The sequence below is a fragment of the Mobula hypostoma genome, chromosome 1 (genome assembly GCF_963921235.1).
Source record: "Mobula hypostoma chromosome 1, sMobHyp1.1, whole genome shotgun sequence".
NCBI classification, from domain to species: domain Eukaryota; kingdom Metazoa; phylum Chordata; class Chondrichthyes; order Myliobatiformes; family Myliobatidae; genus Mobula; species Mobula hypostoma.
The window spans coordinates 28456201-28480294 of record NC_086097.1 but is presented as its reverse complement, the minus strand read 5'-3'; the positions used below and the strand labels follow the sequence as shown (position 1 = coordinate 28480294).

The 24094-nt window shown below is 45.7% G+C and overlaps 1 protein-coding gene across 1 annotated transcript in view; it reads left to right on the top strand.

The window, feature by feature from the left end:
- The window catches only part of LOC134345040 (protein Daple-like), a 255263-nt gene extending 236616 nt beyond the window's left edge, over window positions 1–18647 (top strand). Inside the window, exons 27-29 of the mRNA XM_063045180.1 lie at window positions 1154–1228; window positions 3572–3864; window positions 16351–18647. Of these exons, the coding sequence (XP_062901250.1) occupies window positions 1154–1228; window positions 3572–3864; window positions 16351–17148 (1166 nt within the window). The 3' untranslated portion in view covers window positions 17149–18647. The remainder of the gene's footprint in view (window positions 1–1153; window positions 1229–3571; window positions 3865–16350) is intronic.
- The last annotated feature ends 5447 nt before the right edge of the window (window positions 18648–24094 follow it).

The following is a 24094-nucleotide window of genomic DNA, read 5'->3' as shown; positions in this document are numbered from 1 at the left end:
TTACAAACCGTTCATACAGATCAATTCATGACACAGTAAAACAAGATACACCAAAAACAATGACAAGTGTGACAGCTACAGAGAGAATGCAGTACAGATAAACAGTGAGGTACAAGATCATAACGAGTAAATTGTGAGTCCAGAGTCCATCTTCTCATTTAATAATCTTACGACAGTGGGATAGAATCCGTCCGTGAGCCTAGGGGTATGTACTTTCAGGCTTTCATATCTTCTGCCTGATAGGAGGGGGTGAGAAGAGAGAAGTGGAAGAAGAGTTTTGTATATTCTTAAAGTAGAATTAGATGGAGAGAGTCTTGGAACCAGACCCTTTGGCCCAAATTGACCATGCCAACCAAGCTAGATCTACTCAATCTGTTTAAGCTAGATCACTATAAACCTTTTCTATTCATGAACCTATCTGATAGTCTCTTAAGTGTTCTAATTGCGCACTTCCTCTAGCAGCTCATTCCATACACCCACCACCCCCTGTGTGGAAAAAGTTGGCCATCAGGTCCCTCTGAAATCTTTCCCCTATCACCTTAAAACTGTGCCCTCTGGCTTTAGACTCCCCTACTCTAGGGAAAAGTAACTGTGGCCAATCATCATATCCATAACCCTCAGAATTTTATAAACCTCTACGAGATCACCCCTCAGTCGCCTTTGATCAAGAGGAAACAATGTTCCAGCCTGTCCAGACTCTCCTTTTAATTCACGCCCTCCACTCCTGGTAAATCTTTCCTGCACCCTTTCTGGTTTAATAACATCCTAGAGTAACAGCCCCAAGGTATGGTCGTTGATTTAAGCAGTTGCTTGGATTTGTGAATGGCTCAGAGGTATGTAGAATCAGGGGATATGGAGATAGTGTGGGAAAATGGCATTTAAAAAGGTACAAGGTTAGCTGTTTTTCTCACATGTTCATTGAAACATTAACCTTGCTGTAGTCTCAGTGATGAGTTCTGCATGCTTTGGTTTCTCCATGTAAAGAAACAACTATAGGTCCCCACCAAACACATTGTAGTGGTTGCCATTGGCACCAGTTTGATTTTGTGTGGAATATTGCAAGGAAAGGAAAGATGTTATTGGTAGCTTACACAAGTGAACCTGTGATATTGATAACTTCACTCCCATTTGTCTCGTTTCCTCGCTCAATAAGGTTTTAACTCGGACGATGACCTCCGGACACAGTCACTTGAATTGGAATTTGCCAAGAATGGAAATGCAAGCCTTGGTAAGTCATGGAGATATTCCGACCAATGCAACCAGCCAGTTTGGACTAAAGTACCGTTTCTTGAACGAAATGCTGGAGGTAACAGAGTCTTGCCCATCTTGGTATATTATCATCAGTTTAGTGTAGAAAATAACCATCTCAGCAGTCTCTCCTCCTTGGACTCTGTGTGTAGTTCTTGCTGCCTCAGCGAAGCAACCAGCATAATCATAAACCCTTGCATGTACATTGAAACATCATTTGTGTTAACAATCAATACAGCCGAGGGTGTGTTGGCATCAGCCCACAGGTGTCATCGTACCTTCTGGTGTTAACACAGCATGCTCACAATGCTCAAGAATACAGCAAGTAATAAAACAAGCCCCATTCCTTCCTCCCACCACCCACATACACAGTCCTTTAACCCCTGGATAAGCCTCCAGCTGCAGTCAATACAGATTCGGGCCTGCAGACACCAGACTTTGACCTCTCCTGTGGACTTGCAGAGATTTTCGTACACTCTATTCTATTTCATAATTTTCCTGTAAATGCCTGTGAGAAAATGAATTTCAAGGTCGTATACGGTAACATTTGATAGTAAATTTTACTTAGATTTTTTTAGTCAATCACTTCCCCTGTCTGGTTTCTGGGTGGAAGTAGATTCCAAGAATTTTTTGCATGTGTATTTTAAACACCACTGTCAAATTCCCTCACAGCTTTTGTGTTCTGAGCTGTCCATAACTTTCCAGAGTGAAAATGAGGTTCTCACACCATCCGAGTTGGAATTGAGGCATTAGAGTGGATTGCTGTCCATATCAGCTCAAAACGATCTAGACAATTAAAGGCTATAGAATGATCATATTTGTTATACTACATTGTCCCTTCTGATTAACTGTTGCTTTGTTGGGATGGTATGTTGAAGTTGCAAAAGACGTTGGTGAAGCCTAATTTGGAGTATTGTTTGAAATTCTGGTCACCTACCTGCAGGAAAGATATCAATAAGATTAAAAGAGTGCAGAGCAAATTTACAAGGATGTTGCCAGGACTTGAGGACCTGAGTTATAGAGGAAGGTGACTAGGTTAGGATTTATTCCCTAGAGTGGAAGAGAATGAGGGCAGATTTGAGAGAGGTATACAAGATTGTGAGGGATACAGATGCAGGCGGGCTTTTTTCCATTGGGGTTGAGTGAGACCAGAACTGGAGGTCATATGTTAAGAGTAAAAGGTGAAATACTTAAGGGGAACCTGAGGGAGAGCTTTTTCAATAACGAAATAATAACAGAGACGAAGTCATCACCCTGACACAGTGGCGTCAAGAAATCAACCTCGGGCCGGCTGGTGGCGCAACGACATCGGCGCCAGACCCGGGAGCAGAGGTTCCCGGGTTCAAAACTAGTCGGGTCCGCTCCCAAGTACGCTTTCCATCCGTGCCGGGTTGAGTGTCGAGATCGCAACTCGACCTCGTGAAACAAGAAGGGGAAAATACTGTGAAAATATCTGTGTGAGGAGTGGCGTGCCACACAGTCTCTCTCTGTCTCGGAGCGCCTTGTAAAAGCCACGAGAAAGACATCATCACGGACACACACACGCACGCAGACGCAGACACACACGCACAGACTCACACGCACGCAGGCACACGCCAAAAAAAAAGAAATCAACCTCTCCCTCAATGTCACAAAAACAAAGAAGCTGGTTGTGGACTACAGGAGGAATGGAGGCAGGTTCACCCCTATTGGTATCGATGGATCTGGGGTTGAGAGGGTGAACAGCTTTAAGTTCCTCGGCATACACATCACCGAGGGTCTTAACATGGTTTGTGTGGCGAAAAAGGCACAACAGTGCCTCTTTCAACTCAGACTGTTGAAGAAGTTTGGTATGGGCCCCCAAATCCTAAGGACTTTCTACAGGGGGCACAATTGAGAGCATCCTGACTGGCTGCATCACTGCCTGGTATGGGAACTGTACTTCCCTCAATCGCAGGACTCTGCAGCGAGTAGTGCTGACAGCCCAGCGCATCTGTGGATGTGAACTTTGCACTATTCAGTACATTTACAGCAGCAGGTGTGTAAAAAGGGCCTGAAGGATCATTGGGGACCAGAGTCACCCCAACCGCAAACTGTTCCAGCTACTACCATCTGGGAAACGGTACCGCAGCATAAAAGCCAGGATCCACAGGCTCTGGGACAGCTTCTTCCACCAGGCTATCAGACTGATGAACTCACGCTGATACAATTGTATTTCTATGTCATATTGACTGTTTTTGTTGAATTGTCCCATGGCTCCATTATATTTGAGATTAGAACCCGATTTCTGCAAATGCTGCCAGTTCATAGCTTACAAACGTGGAACTGTGTCCTCCTTCAACAGGTGTTGCGGAGGTGATGGACCCCAGAGCGGACAGCCTCAGCAGTGAAGATCTCCTCCCCAGTCGAGACGTGGGAGCTGCTCCCAAAGCGAACGCTCTCTACCGCTCTAGCTCGACCATGCTCCCCAGCACCAAGCTGGACCCTGCAATGCCTCGGAGGAGCCCGGTGTCATACAGCACGCTACAAAGAGTGAGAGAGAGGCCGCTGGAGAGTCGGACCAGAGCATCCTCACCAGGCAGTGAAATGGTGACCTTGGAGGAGTTCCTACAGGAGAGCGGGCAGTCGGCTACCAGTGTAAGCAGAGGTTTAATGTTTTACTTGTCTCCCATATATCGCCAGCAAACACCGATCATAAGGCACAGGTGCAGATCAAGTTAGCTCCTTTATTCCATGGTGGCTGATTTACTATCCCTCTCAACCCTATTCGCCTGTCTTTTCTCCATAACCTTTGACACTCTGATTAATCAAGAACTTATCAACCTTCACCTTAAAATATACCCGATGAAAGTCTGCACAGCCACCTGTAGCAATGAATTCCTCAGATACACCACCTTCTGACAAAAATTCTGAGGCTGTGCCCTCTGGTCCTAGACTCTCCCACTATAGGAAGCATCCTCTCCACATCCACTTTATCCAGAACTTTCAATATTAAATAGGTTGCAGTGAGATACCCCCTCATTCTTCTAAACTCTAGTGAGTACAGAGTTATCAAACGCTCTTTGTACATTAACCCTCTTGGGATCAGTCTCGTGAACCTCCTCTCGACCCTCTCCAATGCCAGCACATCTGTTCTTAGATAAAGGGCCCAAAACTGCTTACAATACCCCAAGTGTGGTTTGACTGATGCCTTACAGAGCCTCAACATGACCTCCTTATACAAAGATAGGTGGAGGGGTAGATAGTGCTGAGGAAGCAATGCGATTGCAGAAGGACTTAGACAAATTGGATAAATGGGCAAAAAAGTGGCAGATGGAATACAATGTTGGGAAATGTATGATAATGCATTTTGATAAAAAGGAACAAAAGTGCAAATTATTTTCTAAATGGGGAGAAAATTCAAACACCAGAGGTGCAAAGGGACTTAGGAGTCCTTGTGCAAGACTCCCAGAATGTTAATTTACAGGCTGAGTCTGTGGTAAAGAAGGCAAATGCAATGTTGGCATTCATTGCAAGGGGAATAGAATGTAAAAACAAGGAGATAATGCTGAGGCTTTATAAGGCACGAGTCAGGCCATACTTGGAATATTGAAAACAGTTTTGGGCCCCATATCTCAGAAAGGGTGTATTGTCATTGGAGAGAGTCCAGAGGAGGTTCACGAGGATGATTCCGGGAATGAAACGGTTCACATACGAGGAGCATTTGGCATCTTTGGGCCTATACTGACTGGAATTTAGAAGAATGCAGGGGGATCTCATTGAAACCTACCGAATGTTGAAAGGACTAGAGAAGGTGGATGTGGTGAGTATGTTTTCCAAGATGAGGGTGTCCAGAACGAGAGGGCACAGCCTCAAGATTTAGAACAGAGGTAAGGAAACATCTTTTTTTAGCTAGAGAGGAGTGAATTTGTGGAATGCTCTGCCACAGACAGCTGTGGAGGCCAAGACCGTGTGTTTATTTAAAGTGAACATTGATAGTTTCTTGATAGGTCAGGGCATCAAAGGTTATGGTGAGAAGGCAGGTGTACAGGGTTGAGTGGGATCCGGGAGCATCCATGGTGGAATGACGGAACAGACTCGATGGGCTGAATGGCCTAATTGTGCTCCTATGTCTTATGGTCTCAACACTACCTGTTGCTCCACCTATCTTCGTATCATCCACAAACTTGGCCACACAAAGCATCAAATCCTGCATCCATATCTTTGATGTACAACATCAAAAGATGCGGTCCCAACACTGACACCTCTGGCATACCACTAGTAAAGTAACTGACAGCCAACCAATAAGGGCCTCTTTTATTCCCACTCTTTGCCTCCTGTCAGTCAGCCAATCTTCTGTCCATGCTAGTACCTTTCCCATAATATCATTGGCCCTTAACTTTCTTTTCAAATCTTTTTATTGTACATATAGGAATAATAACATGAGTACATGGAAGTAACACTTACAATGCCTCAAAAAAACATCATCATCTTAAAGATTGAAAACAAAATTTTGTGGTAACAAAAAAACCTACTGAGCAGAAAAGTGAGAAAAAAAAGAGAACCCGTTAGGTGTACAACCCCGGAGCCATGCGTCATACAAAAAGCTTCTAAAAATAAACATCAAATCACCACAAGAAAAGGAAGTATACGAAAAAAATTTACAATTAGATCATGGAAAAATTATATCAATTAACTCAAATGATAATAACGAGCAAATGAGCCCCATCTTTTCTCAAAATCAAATAAAGGTTCAAAGCTTCGACTTCTAATTTTCTCCAAACTAAGACATAGCATCACTCGAGAGAACCGTTGTGACAAAGTGGGAGCTGATGTATCCTTCCACTTCAACAAAATGGCCCTCCGAGCTATCAATGTAACAAATGCAATAACATGTTGGTCAGACACAGAAATACCATGAATATTTTGAGGAACTATTCCAAAAAGCACAGTTAATTTATTAGGTTGTAAATTAATTTTAAATGCTTTAGAAATTGTTGAGAAAACCGACTTCCAGAACTGTTCCAATATAGAACAAGACCAAAACATATGTGCCGGTGTAACTTGTTAAGTAGCCTCATGTGCAGCACCTTGTCAAAGCCTTATGAAAATCTAAATAAGCAACATCCACTGACTCTCCCTTCTCTATCCTGCTTGTTATTTACCCAATGAATTCCAACAGGTTTTTCAGGTAAGATTTCCCTTTCAGAAAACCATGCAGACTTTGGCCTATTTTGTCATGTGCCTCCAAGTACTCCAAAACCTCACCTTAATTAATAGTTTCCAATATCTTTCCAACCACTGAAGTCAGGCTAACTGGCCTATAATTTCCTTTCTTCTGCCTCCCTTCCTTTTTAAAGAGTGGAGTGACATTTGAAATTTTCCAGTCCTCAAAAAACCATTCCGATCTCTAGTAATTCTTGAAAGATCATTACTGATGCCTCCACAATCTCTTCAGCTACCTCTTTTAGAACCCTAGGGCGTAGTCCATCTGGTCCAGGTGTCTTACCTGCCTTAGACATTTCAGCTTCCCAAGCACCTTCTTCTTAGTAATAACAATAGCATTCTTGCATTTCTGGCATTCTGCTAGTGTCTTCCACAGTGAAGACTCATGCAAAATACTTATTAAGTTCCTCCACCATTTCTTTGTCCACCATTACTACCTCACCAGCATCATTTTACAGTGGTTTGATATCCACTCTTGTCTCTCTTTTGCTCTTTATACAGTTTATCTGAAAATCATCTTGCATCTTCTTTTATATTATTGGCTAGCTTACCTTTGAAACACCCTGGTTTCCTCGGCTGCGTAAGTCTAGGGAAAAACAACCTCCAGCCCTGCCAAACTTACGAGATTGAGGTGCACTTGATCCCACCCCAAACCCCTGTTTGTGTGGATGCTGTGTAATTCGCTACCCTGTTACAAATTAATGCCACAAAATAACAGACAGAACATTTCATATGAATAAAGGAATGATATTTATGAATCTTAACTAAAGGGTTAGTAAAGAATAACAAAAAGAAAACGGCCCGTTCTAATTACACAGTCAGATGTTCACAAGTTAGAGCTCATCTTGAACTTCTCTGTCACTCACACGTTGGGCCCTCAGTTAATGTGAAAGCACACACCACCTTCCGAACGTTACTCACAATCCACCTCGAACAAACAGATCTGCATCTGGAACATATGCTACAATTGGTTCTCCCCAGTGTCACTCTCTTCATCAACCTCTTGAACAAAAGCTCCAAACCCAACCTTAGTGTCCCTCACCAGAGAAACCTCCCCTTAATCCGACCATCCTAATTGGATGGTACACATTTCTCCTCATCCCTTGTCTTCAACAGTAACCCAAACAAGCTGAAAACAGAACCGACTGCTCTTACAGAACTGCCAAAATAAAATACATACAGCGTAACAGTAAAAATATGAACCAGGTCATTACACCTTCATATTTAATTTTTGCCCTTGTGGATTTTTTAGTTGCCTTCTATTGGTTATTAAAAGCTTCTCAATCATCTACTTTCCCTCTAATTTTTGCTATATGATATGCCTTCTCTTTTGTGTTTATGCTATCTTCGACTTCCCTTGTTGGCTACAGTTGTCTCATCCTCCCTTTGGAATATTTCTTCATTTTTGGGATGTATCCGTACTGAACCTTTCCCCCCCACCAAAACACCAGCTATTGCTGTTCTGTCTTCATTCCTCAGTGTCCCCTTCCAGTCACTTTTGGCCACCTGCTCTCTCAGGCCTCTGATAATTCCCTTTACTCCCCATTCAATTTTATCTTCTCCTTTTCAAACTGCAGTATGAATTTTTTTGTCTTATGATCACTGTCTCCTAAGGGTTCCTTTACCTTAAGCTTCCTAGTCAAATCTGGATCATTACAGAACACCCAATCCAGAATTGTCATACCCCTTGTGGGCTCAGCCACAAGATGTTCTAAAAAGCCATCTTGTGGGCATTCTGCAAACTCTCTCACTTTGGATCCAGTGTCAACTGGATTTTCCCAATCTACCTGCATATTGATTATTGCAAGATTGCCCTTTTTACATGCCTTTTCTATCTCCCATTGTAACTTGTAGCCCACATCCTGGCTACTCTTCAGAGGCCTGTATATAACTCACATCAGGGTCGTTTTACCCTTGCAGTTTCTTAACTCTATCCACAAGGATTCTACATCTTCTGATCCTATGTCACCTCTTTCCAAGGATTTAATTTCATATTTTACCAACAGAGCCACCCACCCCCTCTGCCTCCCTGCCTGTCCTTTCGATACAGTGCACATCCTTCGATGTTAAACTCCCCACTATTGATCTTTCAGCCATGGCTCAGAAATGCCCAGAATCTCATACCTGCCAATCTCTAATTGCGCCACAAGATCATCCACCTTATTCCAAATACTGTGTGCATTCAAATATAACACCTTCAGTCCTGAATTCATCACCCTTTTCAATTTTGGCCCCCTGTTATACTTCAACTAGTTCCACTGAGTGCAATTTAGCCGTAACATCTACCTGTCCTTCCTCACATCCTCACAACACACTGTATATCGTTGTATACTAACTGACCCATTCTTAGCCCTCTCACTGTGGTTCCCCTCCCCCTGCCAAATTACTTTAAACCCTCTCCAACAGCTCTACCAAACCTGCCCGCAAGGATATTGGTTCCCCTCAGATTCAGATGTAACCTATCCCTTTTGTACAGGTCATAACTTCCCCAGAAGAGATCCCAGTGATCCAGAAACCTGAACCCCTGCCCCATGCACCAATTCCTCAGCCACACATTCACCTTCCAAATCATTCTATTCTTACTCTCACTGACACTTAATGCAGACAGCAATCCAGAGATTGCCTCCCTGCTGGTCCTGCTGTTCAACTCTCTGCTTAACTTCCTATGTTCTCTCTTAAAGACTTCCTCCCTTTTCCTACCTATAATGTTGGTACCAATATGTACCATGACTTACAGCTGTTCACCTTCCCCCTTTAGAATGCCGTGTGCTTGACCTGAGATATCCCTGACCCTAGCATCTGAGAGGTAACATATCATCTGGGTGTCTCTATCACATCCACAGAATCTCTTTCTGCTCCTCCAATCATGGAATCCCCTATTACTACTGCACTCCACTATTCCTCACTTCCCTCCTAAGCCACAGAGCCAGACATTCCCAGAGACCTGGTTGCTGTGGCTCTCCCCAGTAGGTCATTCCCCCCTCCCCACACCTCCCAATAGTATCCAAAGCGGTATACTTATTACTGATGGGAATGGCCACAGGGGTACTCTGCATTGGCTGCCTATTCCCTTTCCCTCCTCTAACAGTCATCCAACACTCTAACACTGGCCCACTCCAAAAATGGCCACTCTGCTTCCACCTCCTTTCTTTCTATTGGCCTTGTGCTGATTTCATCCCACCAAAAGAAAGCTGAAAGCTCCGGTACTCTTTTTAAACTTTGTGCTGCATCACCAATGAGCAACTTCTCGAGTTGATTTCAGCCTGCCAAAAGTAATTTGCTTCCCGCCACTGCCACTGTCTGTAAGGAGTTTGTCTGTTCTTGCCTCATGACTACTTTGGTCTCCTCCAGGTACTCCAGCTTCCTCCCATATTCCAAAGACGTATGGGTTGGGGTGAATAAATAGTCATGCTATGTCGGGGCCAGAAATTTGGCAACACTTGGGGTTGACCCCAGCACATCCTCAGACTGTTGGTTGTTGACGCAAATGATACATTTCACTGTATGTTTCAACGTAACAAAATAAAAATCTAAATCTCAATCTGTAATCTAAGGGCTCAGGCTCAATTCCAAAAATTCAGGGAAAAATAGACTTGCGTAGCTTTAACCCTCGTCTCTGAACTTCTGTGACCTCTGAGCACCACAGCACTCAGCTGTAAAACTTCCCACAACTTGATAGCAACTTATTTCATTATCATTTTTCGTTGATGTCTTGCAAACCTCCACTAGAGCAGCTGAAGCCGCAGGGAGATCTAATAAAGATTAATATGATTAGGAGAGGGTAGTTAGCTGATATCTTTTACCCTGATTTGAATTGTCTAATACCAGACAGCATGCCTTTGAGGTGAGCAGCTGAGTTCAAACAAGATGTGTGGAGCAAGGTTTTTTATACACAGAAAGTGAAAATTGGAACTTGAATTGTTTATTATTGTCACCTAATAAGTGTTGACACGTGGCCAAGTGGTTAAGGCGTCGGTCTAGTGATCTGAGGGTCATTAGTTCGAGCCTTAGCTGAGGTAGCATGTTGTGTCCTTGAGCAAGGCACTTAACCACACATTGCTCTGTGACGACACTGGTGCCAAGCTGTATCGGCCCTAGTGCCCTTCCCTTGGACAACATCGGTGGGAGGGGAGACTTGCCAGTCTTCCATACAACCTTGCCCAAGCCTGCGGCCTGGAAACTTCCAAGGCGCAAATCCATGGTCTCACGAGACTAACGGATGTCTATAATGAGATACATTATAGAGGAGGGGAGGCTGGTTTCAGTGACGTGCTGAGCTTTGTCCACAACTGTCTACGGTTTCTTGTGATCACAGACAAAGCAGCTCCCATGCCAAGCAGTTATGCATCCAGACTGGACACTCTATATGGTGCATCAATAAAAAAAAAGAGTTGCAGGTGTCAAAGTGGACATTCCAAATTTCTTTAACTTCCTGAGGAATGGTGTTGGTGAGCTTCCTTGGCAGAGGCATCTATGTGGTTAGGCCAGGATTAGGATATTGGTGGTGTTCACACATAGGAACTTGCAGCTCTCAATCCTCTCCAACTCAACAAGAGTGTTGCACATAGGAGCAGGTGCGCAGCCCCCCGCCACCTGAAATCAATACACAGCTTTTCTGTTTTGTAGACACTCAGGGAAAGGCTGTTGTCATGACACCATGTTGCTCTCTGTCTCCCTGGTCAGACCCTCCCCCCCCCCCAATCGGTCTCTCTGGTCCCCCCCGCCCCCGTCGCACTCTCTTCCTCATTCCCCCCCCCCCCGACGCGGACTCTTCCTCATCCCCCCCGTCGCGGACTCTTCCCCCCCCATTGGACTCTTTCCCCCCCCCCGTTACTCTCTCCCCCCCACCCCACAAGGGTTGGTGGTGTTGAGGATTGTGTAGAATGTTGCCATAGGTTACAACAGGACATGGACAGGATGCAGAGCTGGGCTGAGAAGGGCCAGGTAGAGTTCGATCTGGGAAAGTGTGAAGTGTTTCAGTCTGGAAAGTTGAATTTGAAGGCAGAATACAGAGTTAATGGCAGGATTCTTAGCAGCACGGAGGGAAAAAGGGATGTCCCTTTAGAACAGAGATGAGGATGAATTTTCTTAGCCAGAGGGTGGTGAATCTGTGGAATTCGTTGCTGCAGACGGTTAGTGGAGGCCAAGTCATTATATCTAAAGCGGTGGATGATAAGTTGTTGATTAGTAAGGGTGCCAAAGGTTATGGGAAGAAAGTAGAGAATGGGGTTGAGAGGGATAATAATAAATCAGCCATAATGGAATGGTGGGGGCAGATTCAGTGGGCTAAATTGCCTAATTCTTGCCCTATGTCTTGTGGTTTAACAAAGGGATATTTAGGGCTGTGTCTATAGGTCCCTCAAAGTTGCTGCATAAGGTGATAGATTGTTAAGAAGCGTATGGTGTGTTGTCTTTCGTTAGTCGGAGAAACTGAGCTGTGAAGTAATGTTGCAACTGAAAAGGACTCGGGCAAGACCACACTTGGAATATTCTGTTCAGTTCCGATTGCCTCATAGGAAACATTTGGAAAGGGTGCAGTGAAGATTCAGCAGGACGATGCCTGGACTAAAGGAGCATGATTATGAGGAGAGGTTGAGTGAGCAAGGGCTTTTCTCTTTGGAGCGAAGGAGGATGTGACTTGAAGATAAGAGGCATAGATCGAGTGGACAGCCAGAAACTTTTTCTCAAGGTGGAAGTGAATGTGGGGGGACATAATTTAAAGGTGATTTGAGGAGAGTATAGGAGGGATGTCAGAGGTGGTTTTTTTTTTAACACGGAGAGCGGTAAGGGCAGCAGAGTCACATGGCACGTTACAACACCAGCAGCCAGGTTTAATTCTTGCCACCATTTTTTAAGGAGTATATATATTCTTTCTGTGATTGTGTTGGTTTCCTCTTGGTGCTCTAGTTTCCTCCCACATTCCAAAGACGTAGGAGGTTAGTGTTAGTAGGTTGTGGGCATCCTTTGTTGGCACCAGAAGCATGGTGACACTTGTGGGCTACACACAGCACATCCTCGGACTGTGTTGGTCATCGATGCAAATGATACATTTCACTGTATGTTACGATGTGCCTGTGACAAATAATGTTAATCTCTAACCTCTCTAAAGCCCTAAGGGTAGTGGGAGAGGCAGATACGTTAGAAACGGACACAGGGACATAAAGTGGACAGGCCGTGCCTCTTTCCTAGGGCAGAAATGGCTAAGATGGCGGGGGGGAGGGTATAGTTTTAAGGTGATTCGAGGAAAGTATAGTGGGTGATGTCAGAGGTAGTTTTTTTTTACACAGAGAGAGGTGGGTGTGTCAAACGCCAAGCCAGGTGGTAGAGACAGAGACGGAACATTTAAGAGATGGGCTCATGGATGATAGAAAAGTGGCGGGCTGTGCAGGACGAAGGGTTAGGTTGATCTTGGAGCAGGTTAAAAAGTCCGCACAGCGTTGTGAGTCAAAGGGCCTGTACTGTGCTGCAGCGTACTATGCAACACCTCTGTTTCACACCCACCGTACAGTTCTTTCAACTGAGTGGCTCTCCATCAGCACTGCCTCTGCAGTGACATAACCTTCCCTCAATCTTTTCTCGGTGAAGCGGTCTCCCAATCTACGTCGGGTCTCACCGATATACCCCAGGCCGCACCGAGAGCACCGGACACAACAGACTTGCAGGTGAAGTGTCGCCTCACCTGGAAGGACTGTTTGGGGCCCTGGATGGTAGTGAGGGAGGAGGTGTAGGGGCAGGTGTGGCACTCGTTCCACTTGCAAGGATGTGCCAGGAGGGAGATCGTCCCGAATGGTCAAAGGAGTCGTGTAGGGAGCGATCCCTGTGGAAAGCAGGAAGTGGGGTGGGGGGGGAGGAGAGAAAGCTGTGCTTGGTGGTGGGATCCCGTTGGAGATGGCGGACATTACGAAGGACTATGCGCTGGAAACAGGTGCTGGTGGAGGCCATAGACATGTCAGTCCATAGGCTCCTCTGCTGTCACGATGAGGCCACACTATGGTTGGAGGAGTAACACCTTTATTCCATCTGGGTAGCCTCCAACCTGATGGCATGAACATTGATTTCTCAAACTTCTGGTAAACCTCCCCCCCCCCCCCACTTCACCATTCCCCATTCCCACCTCTCACCTTATCTCCTTACCTGCCCATCACCTCCCTGTGGTGCTCGTCCCCCTTTTCTTTCTACCATGGCTTTCTGTCCTCTCCTATCAGACTCCCCCTTCAGCCCTGTCACCAATCAGCTTTCCAGCTTGTCAGTTCACCTCTCTTCCCCCCCCAACCATGGTTTTACCTATCACCTTATCACCTTGTATCTTTCTCCCCTCACCCCACTTTCTAGCTCTGACTCCTCATCTTTCTTGTCCTCCAGTCCTGATGAAGAGCCTTGGCCCAAAACATCGACTGTACTCTTTTCAATAGATGCGGTCTGACCTGCTGAGTTCCTCCAATATCTTGTGTGCGTTGATCAGTAATCTTAGGTCTTTTCACTGTACTACTGCTGCAAAGAAATTCACATCATAGAAGAGTGATAAATCTAATGCTGAGTCAGAAATTTCCAGTTATGCAGAGCTCCTGACTAGCTGGGGATTTTACGAAGTGTCAAGTAAACCTGTTCCTCATTCTGTTCTAAGTATTTTCACTTGCGGTGAAGAGGTTACAATAAACTCCACACAGCAGCTGACACTGGAGAACTCATACTTTCTCCAGCCCGCTGAACCCTGTGTACTCACATGATCATTCAGAGGTCAACCGACTTCCAGTCACTGACCACACACGCCCCTTTTCACTGATAGCTGTATCTTTACATATCTTTACATTTGAAGCTAAATCGCCTTCAGACCATGGAATGAACAGCTTCTATTTTGATCTAACATTAAGTTTCAAACTACACCCCCTCCCCCACCCCCGTCCCCAGGGTTCAATCCACAGAACTTCAACTTCTCCTCTTTTTCACCGAGTGTGTGTGCTTCAGCAACGTCACAGAATTTCACTCTTATAGCTTTATAGTTTTGAAGCACAATACCAGAATTAGGAACGGTTTCAATGGTAACAGCTGGGTGCACTGCATTGAAGTTTCAGGTGTGTAACAGCCGAAGGGTATTTCTCATTCAGACTTACACCTAATGGTTATTGTAAATCAACATTTCAAAAATCTCCAGCAACTGTGTGTGTTGCCCCCACCTTCATCCTCCTCTCTCCCCCTCCTCTCCTCACCCTCTCTCCCCCCCTCTCTCTCCCCCTCCTCTCTCCCCTCCTCTCTCCTCACCCTCTCTCTCCCCCTCCTCTCCCCTCCTCTCTCCCCTCCTCTCTCCCCCTCTCTCCCCCTCTCTCCCCACCCTCTCTTCCCACCCTCTCTCCCCTCCTCTCTCCCCACCCTCTCTCCCCCACCCCCTCTCTCCCCCAACCTTTTACCCTTCACCCTCCACCCCCTCTCCCAGACAGTGCAACGCCCTTTGGCGCTGCCCCTCTGACAGTGCGACGCATCACCGGCACTGCCCCTCCGACAGTTAGGACCACCCTTGTGGTTTTGGCCGGCTGCTGCCGTGATCCGCTGACCCTGCCCCACTCTTTCACTTCCCCCGCATTATTCCAGTAAGAATGCAAAACTTCTGGTTGCGTTATTCGCTCAGATGAAGTTTTGCGTCCAGATCCTGTGGTTTGTTGGGTGGTAGTTATCCCAAGTAACAACAACATAAATGAATGCTATTCTTGGTGTAGGTCTATGAAAGACAACTTTCCCTTGATTCCAACAAAACCTTCTTTATTGAATATGTGTCTACAGTTATTGCATTCGCCTGGCGCTGCCTGTGCCTGGAGCTGGGCATAGGGTGGACAGCAGCTGTGGAGGAAGAAACTACACCATTTCAAAATTATACTTGTTAATTTCCCCTTTAAATGAATTGATAATCCTAGAGGCTCACATACTTTTTCCAGCAAATACTTGTAATATTGGATCATTTTCTCAATAAATAAAGGAACAAGTGTAATGGTTTTTGTGCTATTTATTTAATTAGGTTCTCTTTATCTAGTTTTAGGACTTACATGAAGATCTGATCAGATTTTAGGTCGTGTTTATGCAGAAATAGAGAAAATGCTGCAGTATTCACAAACTTTCAAACACCACGAACACTTCATTCCGCCTTTTCTTATGCTTTTCCCCAGCTCTGTCTCAGTGCCCTGTGTGATGATCTGATCTGTATGAACAGTCTGCAAGACAAGTTTTCACTCTACCTTAGTTCAGGTGACAATAATAAACACAGAGCTTCTGCAGGTGCTGGAAGTCGAGAGTAACACACACAAAGTGCTGGAGGTACTCAGCAGGTCAGGCAGCATCTATGGAAATAAATCAACAGTTGCCGTTTCGGGCCGAGACCCTTCTTCGGGACTGAAAAGGAAGGGAGAAGACGCCAGAATAAAAAGCTGGGGGGTGGGAGAGAGGAAGGAGAATAGCTAGAAGGTGATAAGTGAAGCCAGGTGGGTGGGAAAGGTAAAGGGCTGGAGAAGAAGGAATCTGTTTGGGTAGGAGAGTGGACCATGATTGAAAAGTCGATGTTTCGAGCCAAGGGGAAGAAATTGGTGATATTACTGTCCAAGACCCAAGGACCCTAACGTTGGCTGTTTATTCCTCCCCATAGATATAAGGAAACGGTAATCCCCCTCTACCTGCACCATATCCATATCCCTCTACCTCCTTATATCTGTGGGGAGGAATAAGCAGCCACTGTTTGGGTGTTTTTGCTTTGCTTTTAAGCTGGTGTGGTACAACACTCTGGACTGCCTGGTCCGTTCCTGTGCTGTACTCCTCTGGCTTCTATAGATGCTGCCTGAGTTGCTGAGCCTTTCCAGCGTTTTTCATTTGACAACAATAAACCAATTTTATGCACCATGGCGACATATTTTAACTCGTCCTTTGTTACAAATGCAGGCGAGCTTCCGAGATGACCTGCTGAGTGATTACTTCAACAAGAAGAGGGAGCCATCAATCATGAGTGAGCAGCTGAATAGGAAGGAGGCAACGAGGGTGCCCGCCAGCCTCGCAGTGAAGACCCCATTCGAATCACCCGACGGGAGGCTCCCCAAGACAGGACAGTTCAGCAGACCCAGCCCTCGGCCGGCTGGCCACGACGCTACGGCCGCCTCCCCTTCTGCCCGGCAGGGAGGGGCTCCGGGTGCACCGCCACTGTTGGAGAAACCGGTACAGCCTCAGCGCCCGGCGACTGCAGGTTCCCGGGTGGTGTCACTCAACCGGGCAGTCAGCTTGGCCTCGGCCGACCTCCGTGGTCAGGAGCTGGCGTGGGGGGCGGCGACGGCAGGCACCTGGAAGTCGACGGGAGACTGCAGGAGCAGCGGTTCCCAGCCAGAGCGGAGACCGGCGCCCTCCAGCTCTGCAGGCTCCACACCGGCCCTTGACGCCCGCTGCCGAACCCTCGATCCCCGGCGGCTCTCCTTGGCCCCGCCCAAGGATGACTTGTTTCTCAGCCTCCCGCAGGCCCCTGGCGGCTTGCCCAGCCCGCGGCAGCGCCACAACCCCGGTGAGCTAAATCCAGCACCCCCAGCCAGAGCTGGCCCCCTCCGCACCGAGGATCTGTCGAACGAGACCCAAAGCGGGTCCCCCACTGGCAGCAACCCTCCCCGCGGAGCAGAGGAACCAAGGAGCACACCAGTCTCCCCTGACCCCAGCAGTGAGCAACAGACGGTGTGGTACGAGTACGGGTGTGTATAGAGGAGACTTTGCTGCTGGCATCACTCAACCAAGCTCAAAGCAGCAGGAAGCTCCTCCCCCTTTTTGGAGTACGAAACAGTGAAAAAATGTATTTAAAACACTATCCTCAGCAAGAAAATAAGCTGCCTCTGGGTTTAAGCTCAAAACGATTTGGGTTTTTGTTTTATTTCTTAAAGATCCAACTCAATTTTTTCTTGGAACTCAGGAGAGACAGTTGTTTGAGGAGTATGTCTTGAAATAATTGCACTGGACTATCGGGAATGGCTCCCTTGCTGCACCTCTTTGATTTATCTTCACAGACCTAATAACCAGGTTAAACAGTGAGGGATATCACATTTTATAACTCACTCATGCATCCAGCATTCAAAAAGTTTGGCTTCGGCCATCAGCATTGGATAATGGACTCGCACTCCACAATTGTCCAGCTCTTCTTTAAAAAAAACCTTAATATTTTCGTTAAATTTTACTTTGCTCCCTCTGTGTCCCTGCAAAACGTTCATGAATCTGTTACTCTCTGAGAGTTCCCTCCACGCTTTTGGCCAGTCCTTTCCACATCACAGTGTGGCTTTTTAATACCCTGAAACTATCTCCTCCACTGGAAATGTTGTCGATTTCCCTTCCTCCTTGCCAAATATTCCTGCAAAGGTAGGATTGCACTCCATCCGTGTCTGCAAGGGTTAAGTGCCGTGTCGCGGAAGGGGTCATGGTCAGCGTCAGGAGTGTAGCTGGTGAGGCAATAAAGACATGGGATGGAGCAGGGGTGATCAGTGGGTGTGGAAACTCTAGCAAACACGCTGACATATTTCACAGAATGGAAGGGACAAGTGCTAACTCTCTCATTGTGGGAAGACTTCACATGTCCCGATGTTAATCTTTGTTGCCTCCTGTGTACCTGGGCTTGTGCGCACTGTAAATAACTGTAAATGGGAGAGAGAAGTTGCACCAATGTGGAATTTCAACTGTATTGTATATTCTGAAACCGGGCAAGATGTTATGATGCACAAGCCCTGTATGCAGACAAATGGAAGCAAGCAGGTTAATCCATTGGTTCTAAGATCAGCGGTCTGGCTGTACTATTCCAGGCCTCGGTTGAATCTGACACTGTTCTGATTTAATTGTGTAATTTCCACAATTATTTTTTTGTCACTTTACATGAGATCCAAATTTGGGGTCCCCATGGGCATGCTGGAAGAGCAACAGAGAAAATAAATTCTACTATTGATAATTTCCAACATAGTTCAGTTTCAGAGGTATCACTGCTGATTGGGTGGGGTGGAGGAGGGTTGCAGAAATTGAATGAGTCTCCTTGTATCTCATGCGTTTGATGCCCTTTGAGGAAAAAGAAATTGCCTTTTTGTTGTACATTTCCTTTTGTAGATAAGGTCAGGAAGATGGGCTATGATGTAATTAATTTTGTTAATAATGACTGGACTCCAAGATCAAATTGGAGTTTAATTTGAAGATGTTACTTTTTCAGCTAACATTTAATTCTTTGCAATAAAATTTGAAATCATTCAAGATTCAAGATTCAGAAAACTTTATTGTCATTCTAACCGTACATCAGCTCTGCAGGGCAGAATGAGACAGCGTTTCCCAGGAGCAATAAGATAACAAACACAACTCTAAGTATAACAATAAATAGATAGTAAAACACAACAGCCACATGTCAGTTAAAATCGAGTTATAAGTGTCCAGTATGAGTTGAAAGTGTCTAAAAGCAGAATCAGTTAGAGCAGCTATTTAGCAGTCTGACTGCCTGTGGGAGGAAGCTGTTTAGTAGCCTTGTGGTTTTAGTTTTGAAGCTCCTGTAACGTTTTCCTGATGGCAGAAGAACAAACAGTTCATGGAGAGGATGTGAGGGGTCTTTAACGATGTACCGTGTCTTCTGGAGGCATCGACTCTGAAAGAGGTCTTGGACAGAAGGTAGGGAGACCCCAATAACCTTCTCTGCTCCCCTAACCACCCTCTGCAAGGCTTTTTTGTCGACAGCACTGCAGCTGGAGTGCCAGGCTGTGATGCAAAAGGTCAGCACACTCTCAACCACACCTCTGTAGAATGTAGCTAAGATGTTAGTGGGGAGTGATGCTTGTTTAAGCTTCCTCAGAAAGTGCAATCTCTGTTGGGCCCGTTTCACAATCCCAGTGGTGTTCCTGGACAGGTGAGATTGTCCGAGATCTGCACCCCCTGGGATTAAGTTATTCATTGCATGGTTCCTCGAAAGGTCATCGGTGAAGTCACATTGCTTCAGGTTTACTCTGTTCTTGTCTTCATTATTAATTGGAAAATCTATCTCCTTATTTTTCAGAGTTGATCCTCAGAACAGTGGTTTAAATATCTTTTCTGTCCAACCATGAGTATTTTGCTTATAAGCAACTTGACACCTCAGCAGTAAGTGGGCACATTAGCATGGTGGTTAGCCTAACGTTGCTTGCAGGGAGTTTGTACGTTAAAGATAAAGATTAGTTTTATTTGCCACATGTACATCGAAGCATGCAGTGAAATGTATCTCTTGCATCAACAGCCAACACCACCTAAATCTCTGCTGGGGGCAGCCCACAAGTGTTGTCGTGCTTCCGATCCCAACACAGCATGACCATAACCCTAACCCATATGCCTTTGGAATGTGGGAGGGAACTGGAGTGCCTGGGAGAAACCCATGTGATGATAGGGAGAACGTGCAAACTCCTTATAAACAGCAGTAGGACTTGAACCTCGATCTTACAGCTGCCATTGTAAAGATTGTACTAACTGCACTCTCAGCCATGTAGGTTCCCTCCCACACGCTAAAAGATGTGTAGGTTAGTAAGTTGTAGGCCATTCTGTGTTGGTGCTGCAAGCATGCTGACATATGCGGGCTGCCCGCAGCACAATTCTCGCTGATTTGGTTTGATACGAATGACGCATTTCACTGTATGCTTTGATGTATATATACATGTGACCTTCGTAGATCAAGGTATTAAGCACAGGAGTTGGGATGGTATGCTGGAGTTGTACAAGACATTGGTGAGGCTAATTTGGGGTATTGTGTGCAGTTCCGATCACCTACCTACAGGAAAGATGTCAATAAGATTGCAAGTGCAGCAAAAATTTACAAGGGTGTTACCTGGACTAGAGGACCTGAGTTCTCAGGAAAGGTTAAATAAGTTAGGACTTTATTCCCTGGAGTGTGGGAGAATGAAGCGAGATTTGATAGAGATATACAAAACTATGAGGGGTACAGATAGGGTAAATGCAGGTGGGCTTTTCCACTGAGGTTGTGTGAGGGTAGAATTAGAGATCATGGGTTAAGTGTGAAAAGCGAAATGATTAAGGGTAACATGAGGGAGAACTTCCTCACTCAGGATGGTGGGAATATAGGACGAGCAGCCAGCAGAATTGGTGGATGCGGGTTTGATTTCAACACGTAAGGCAAGTTTGGATAGGTACGTGGATGGGAGGAGCGTGGAGGGCAATGGTCGGTGCAAGCTGATGGGACAAGGCAGGATAATAGAGCAGCACAGACTAGATGGGCCAAAGGGACTTTCTATGCCACAGTGTTCTATAACTATGACAAATAAAGCTAATCATTATCTTTTATAAACTCAAAGATTCAAAATATATTTAAATATTAAAGTATGTGTGCAGTATACAACTCTGAGATTTGTCTTCTCCACAGGCAGCCACAAAACAAAGAAAGCCATTCAAAAAATACACATCAACCTTCCCCCTCCCACATGTAAAAAAGACAAATCACACAAATAGCAATAAAAAAAAATGAGCGAGAAACACAGGATATAAAACACAAAGTCAAAAGTGTCCAGGCATATTCAATTCAGCTCAGTGTTCGTTATTTGCAGGCCGTCCCAATTCAAGATCACCCAAAAGAGCAACAAAAAAGGAGCGAGCAGAAACACATCACAACATGAGCTCCAGAGTCCAACCCACAAACTGTGTCAATTAAACCTGGCCTTGGAACCAGGTCTCCGGCAGCATTGAGGGAGAGAGAGACCATTCGAAAACAGGGACCTTCTTTTGGGAGCAGTGAGCGAGAGGGAGAGAGACCATCACATGCAGACGCCTTCCCCAGGGAGTAGTGAGCAAGAGGCTGGTAGAGCACCCACTCACCTTCTGCTCTCGTCTGAATGATTTCAATCATCCCTGGCGCTTTAGTCAGCGAGATCAGTGAGAAATGGAGTCCATCATGGACTCGCGCCCCACCCGCAGGCTTCTTGGCCTTGAGGACACACTCTTCCCTTGAAACACCCTTGGAGACAACAAAGCACCAGATCGCTCAATCAGCCTGGGTATTTTACATTCTGTAAGACAGCCCTAAAGTCATACAAAAAATAGTACTGGAGGAACTTAACTGATGAGACAATAGGGAAAAGGGATGGTTGATGTTTCAGGTGGAAACCCTACATCAGGACTGAGAGGGTAGGGAGGAGAGGTTTGTGAGGGAGCAGGGTAATGGGTGGAACCAGGTGAAGGAGGCTAATGGGCAGATGGGGCCAGGTGGTGGAGGGGGGATGGTGATGATAGATCTATGTAATGGCGGCACGGTAGCATAACAGCAGCAGAGTGGATAGCGCAACACTTTACAGCGACGATGAATATCGATCGGAGTTCAATTCCCACCATTGTCTGTAAGGAGTTTGTACGTTCTCCCCGTGACTGCGTAGGTTTCCTCCTGGTGTTCTGCTTTCCTTCCACGTTCCAAAGGCGTACAGGTCAGGGTCAGTGAGTTGTGGACATACTATGTTGTGCTGAAAGCACAGTGACACTTGAAGGCTGCGCCCAGCACATCCTCAGAGTGTTGGTCGTTGGCACTAATGACACATTTTATGGTATGTTTCAATGTTTTGGTGTACCTGTGACAAACAAAACTAATCTTTCTTTAATGCATTGGGCAAAATCAATCTCTCAACCGACATTGCAGATGAAGTTTCTGCTCAGGTCTTGCTGCTTGTGGGAGATGACAGTGTGTAAACCGGCTTGCCTTTACAAAAGGGGCCTGTCCTTAGGAAAAGAAATGCTGCTGCAAGTTTGTGAAAGAGACTGCATGAAGCAAGTTGCTGTTAATATCACTTTATTTCCCTTTCATGTACGAAGCAAGGGGAAGATGTGGTTCGAGAGACAAGTTGGCTAAGCTGTTAGATCCACAGAGAGATAAGATTGGTTTTGTTTGTTACTTGTACTTTGAAGCAGCAAAACATATAGTGACGTGTGTTGTTTGTATCACCAACCAATGCAGTCTAAGGACAACAACATGCTTCCAGTGCCAACATAGAATGCCTACAGCTTACTTATCCTAACGTGTATGTCTTTGGAGTGTGAGAGGAAACAGAAGAAAGTCATGAAGTCACAGGGAGAATGTACAAACTCCTTACAGACAGTGGTGGGAATTGAACCCAGTCACTGGTGGTGTAAAGCGTTACGCTAACTGCTACACTATGATGCCACCCTGGAGAGTTACCTCTTTGACTTCTGGTAATTTCTCTCCCCCCCCCCCCCGCCCTTCTTCCTTCTCTCTTTTTCCATTCTCCACTCTGGTTTCCCTCTCACCCCTTCTCCTCTTCTGCCTATCACCTCCCTCTGGAACCCCTCCTCCTTCCCTTCCTTCCATGGTCCACTCTCCTCTTCTGTCAGATTCCTCTTCCTTCTTTATCTCTTCCACATATCACCTCCCAGCTTCTCTCTTTACCCTGCCCTTCACCCTCCCCCTTACCTGGTCTCACCTATCGCCTACCCTTATCACCTACCTTCTTCCTGTTTCCTTACTAGTCCTGATGAAGTGCCTCAGCCCGAAACATCAACTATTTATTCCTCTCCACAGATGCTGTCTGACCTGCTGAGATCCGCCACCATTTTGTGTGTGCCACTATGCTGACATTCTTCCCTTATACCCTTGACAATGGGCCTTCCCCTTTGCATGGCTTCACACCTCCCAGCTCTGAGTAGTGTTTGTGAAGTGGCCCACTAATGTATTCTTTCTGTTCACAGTTTCCCTCCCCGTTAACAAACACACTGTCAACTTTTGCATTACTTGCACCATCTTCCTAATCATGACTCTTACCCTGAAAAGTGAACCACTGACACCTGCCAAAAGGCAAGTCCCGGCGTTGAGCTGTGCGGATCCACTCTGTAAACAGCCTTCAAAAACATTTAAACACTACTCAGCTGATAGACTGTCCTGGTCCAATGACATTGATGCCACAGCCAAGAAAGCTCACCAACGCCTCTATTTCCTCGAGAAATTTGGTATGTCCCTGTTGACCCTTACCAATTTTTATCAATGTGCCATAGAAACCATTGCTCTTGGATGCATCACGTCCTGGTATGTGCCCAGAAGAATCTGCAGAGTTGGGGGCACAGATCAGCACATCACAGGGACCTGCCCTCTGTCTATACTTGGCACTGCCTCAGTAAAGCAGCCAGCAAAATTAAACACCCCACCCACCCTGGACATGCTCCCTTCCGTGGTAGTGGTAGAGGCAGATACATTAGGGACATTTAAGGAGCTCTTGGATTGGCACATGGATGAAAGAAAAATGGAGGGCTATGAGGGAAGGAAGGGTTAGGTTGATTTTGGAGTAGATTAAAAGACTGGCACAACTTGGGCTGAAGGGCCTGTACTGTACTGTTCTATGTTCTATAATCAGATCCATGGAAAATTGATTGGAATGTGGGGAAAATAAATTGGGATTTGTGTAAATAATTGGCACAAACTCCATAGGTTGAATGATCTGTTCCTATGAAGAACGTTACCTGGGGTGTGACTTAAAACACATCTTATTCGTTCATTGTGGTTTGTGAATGAACTAGTTTGTTGTCTTGTATATGGTATGACCTCAATGAGATGGAAAACTACATACCCTGAGTTGGCTGGAGACATAATCATAGTCCTACTACTATATTTCCGGTGGCCTTGATTCTTTGGTGTAACTTGCCTTTCCATCTGCCAGTTTTC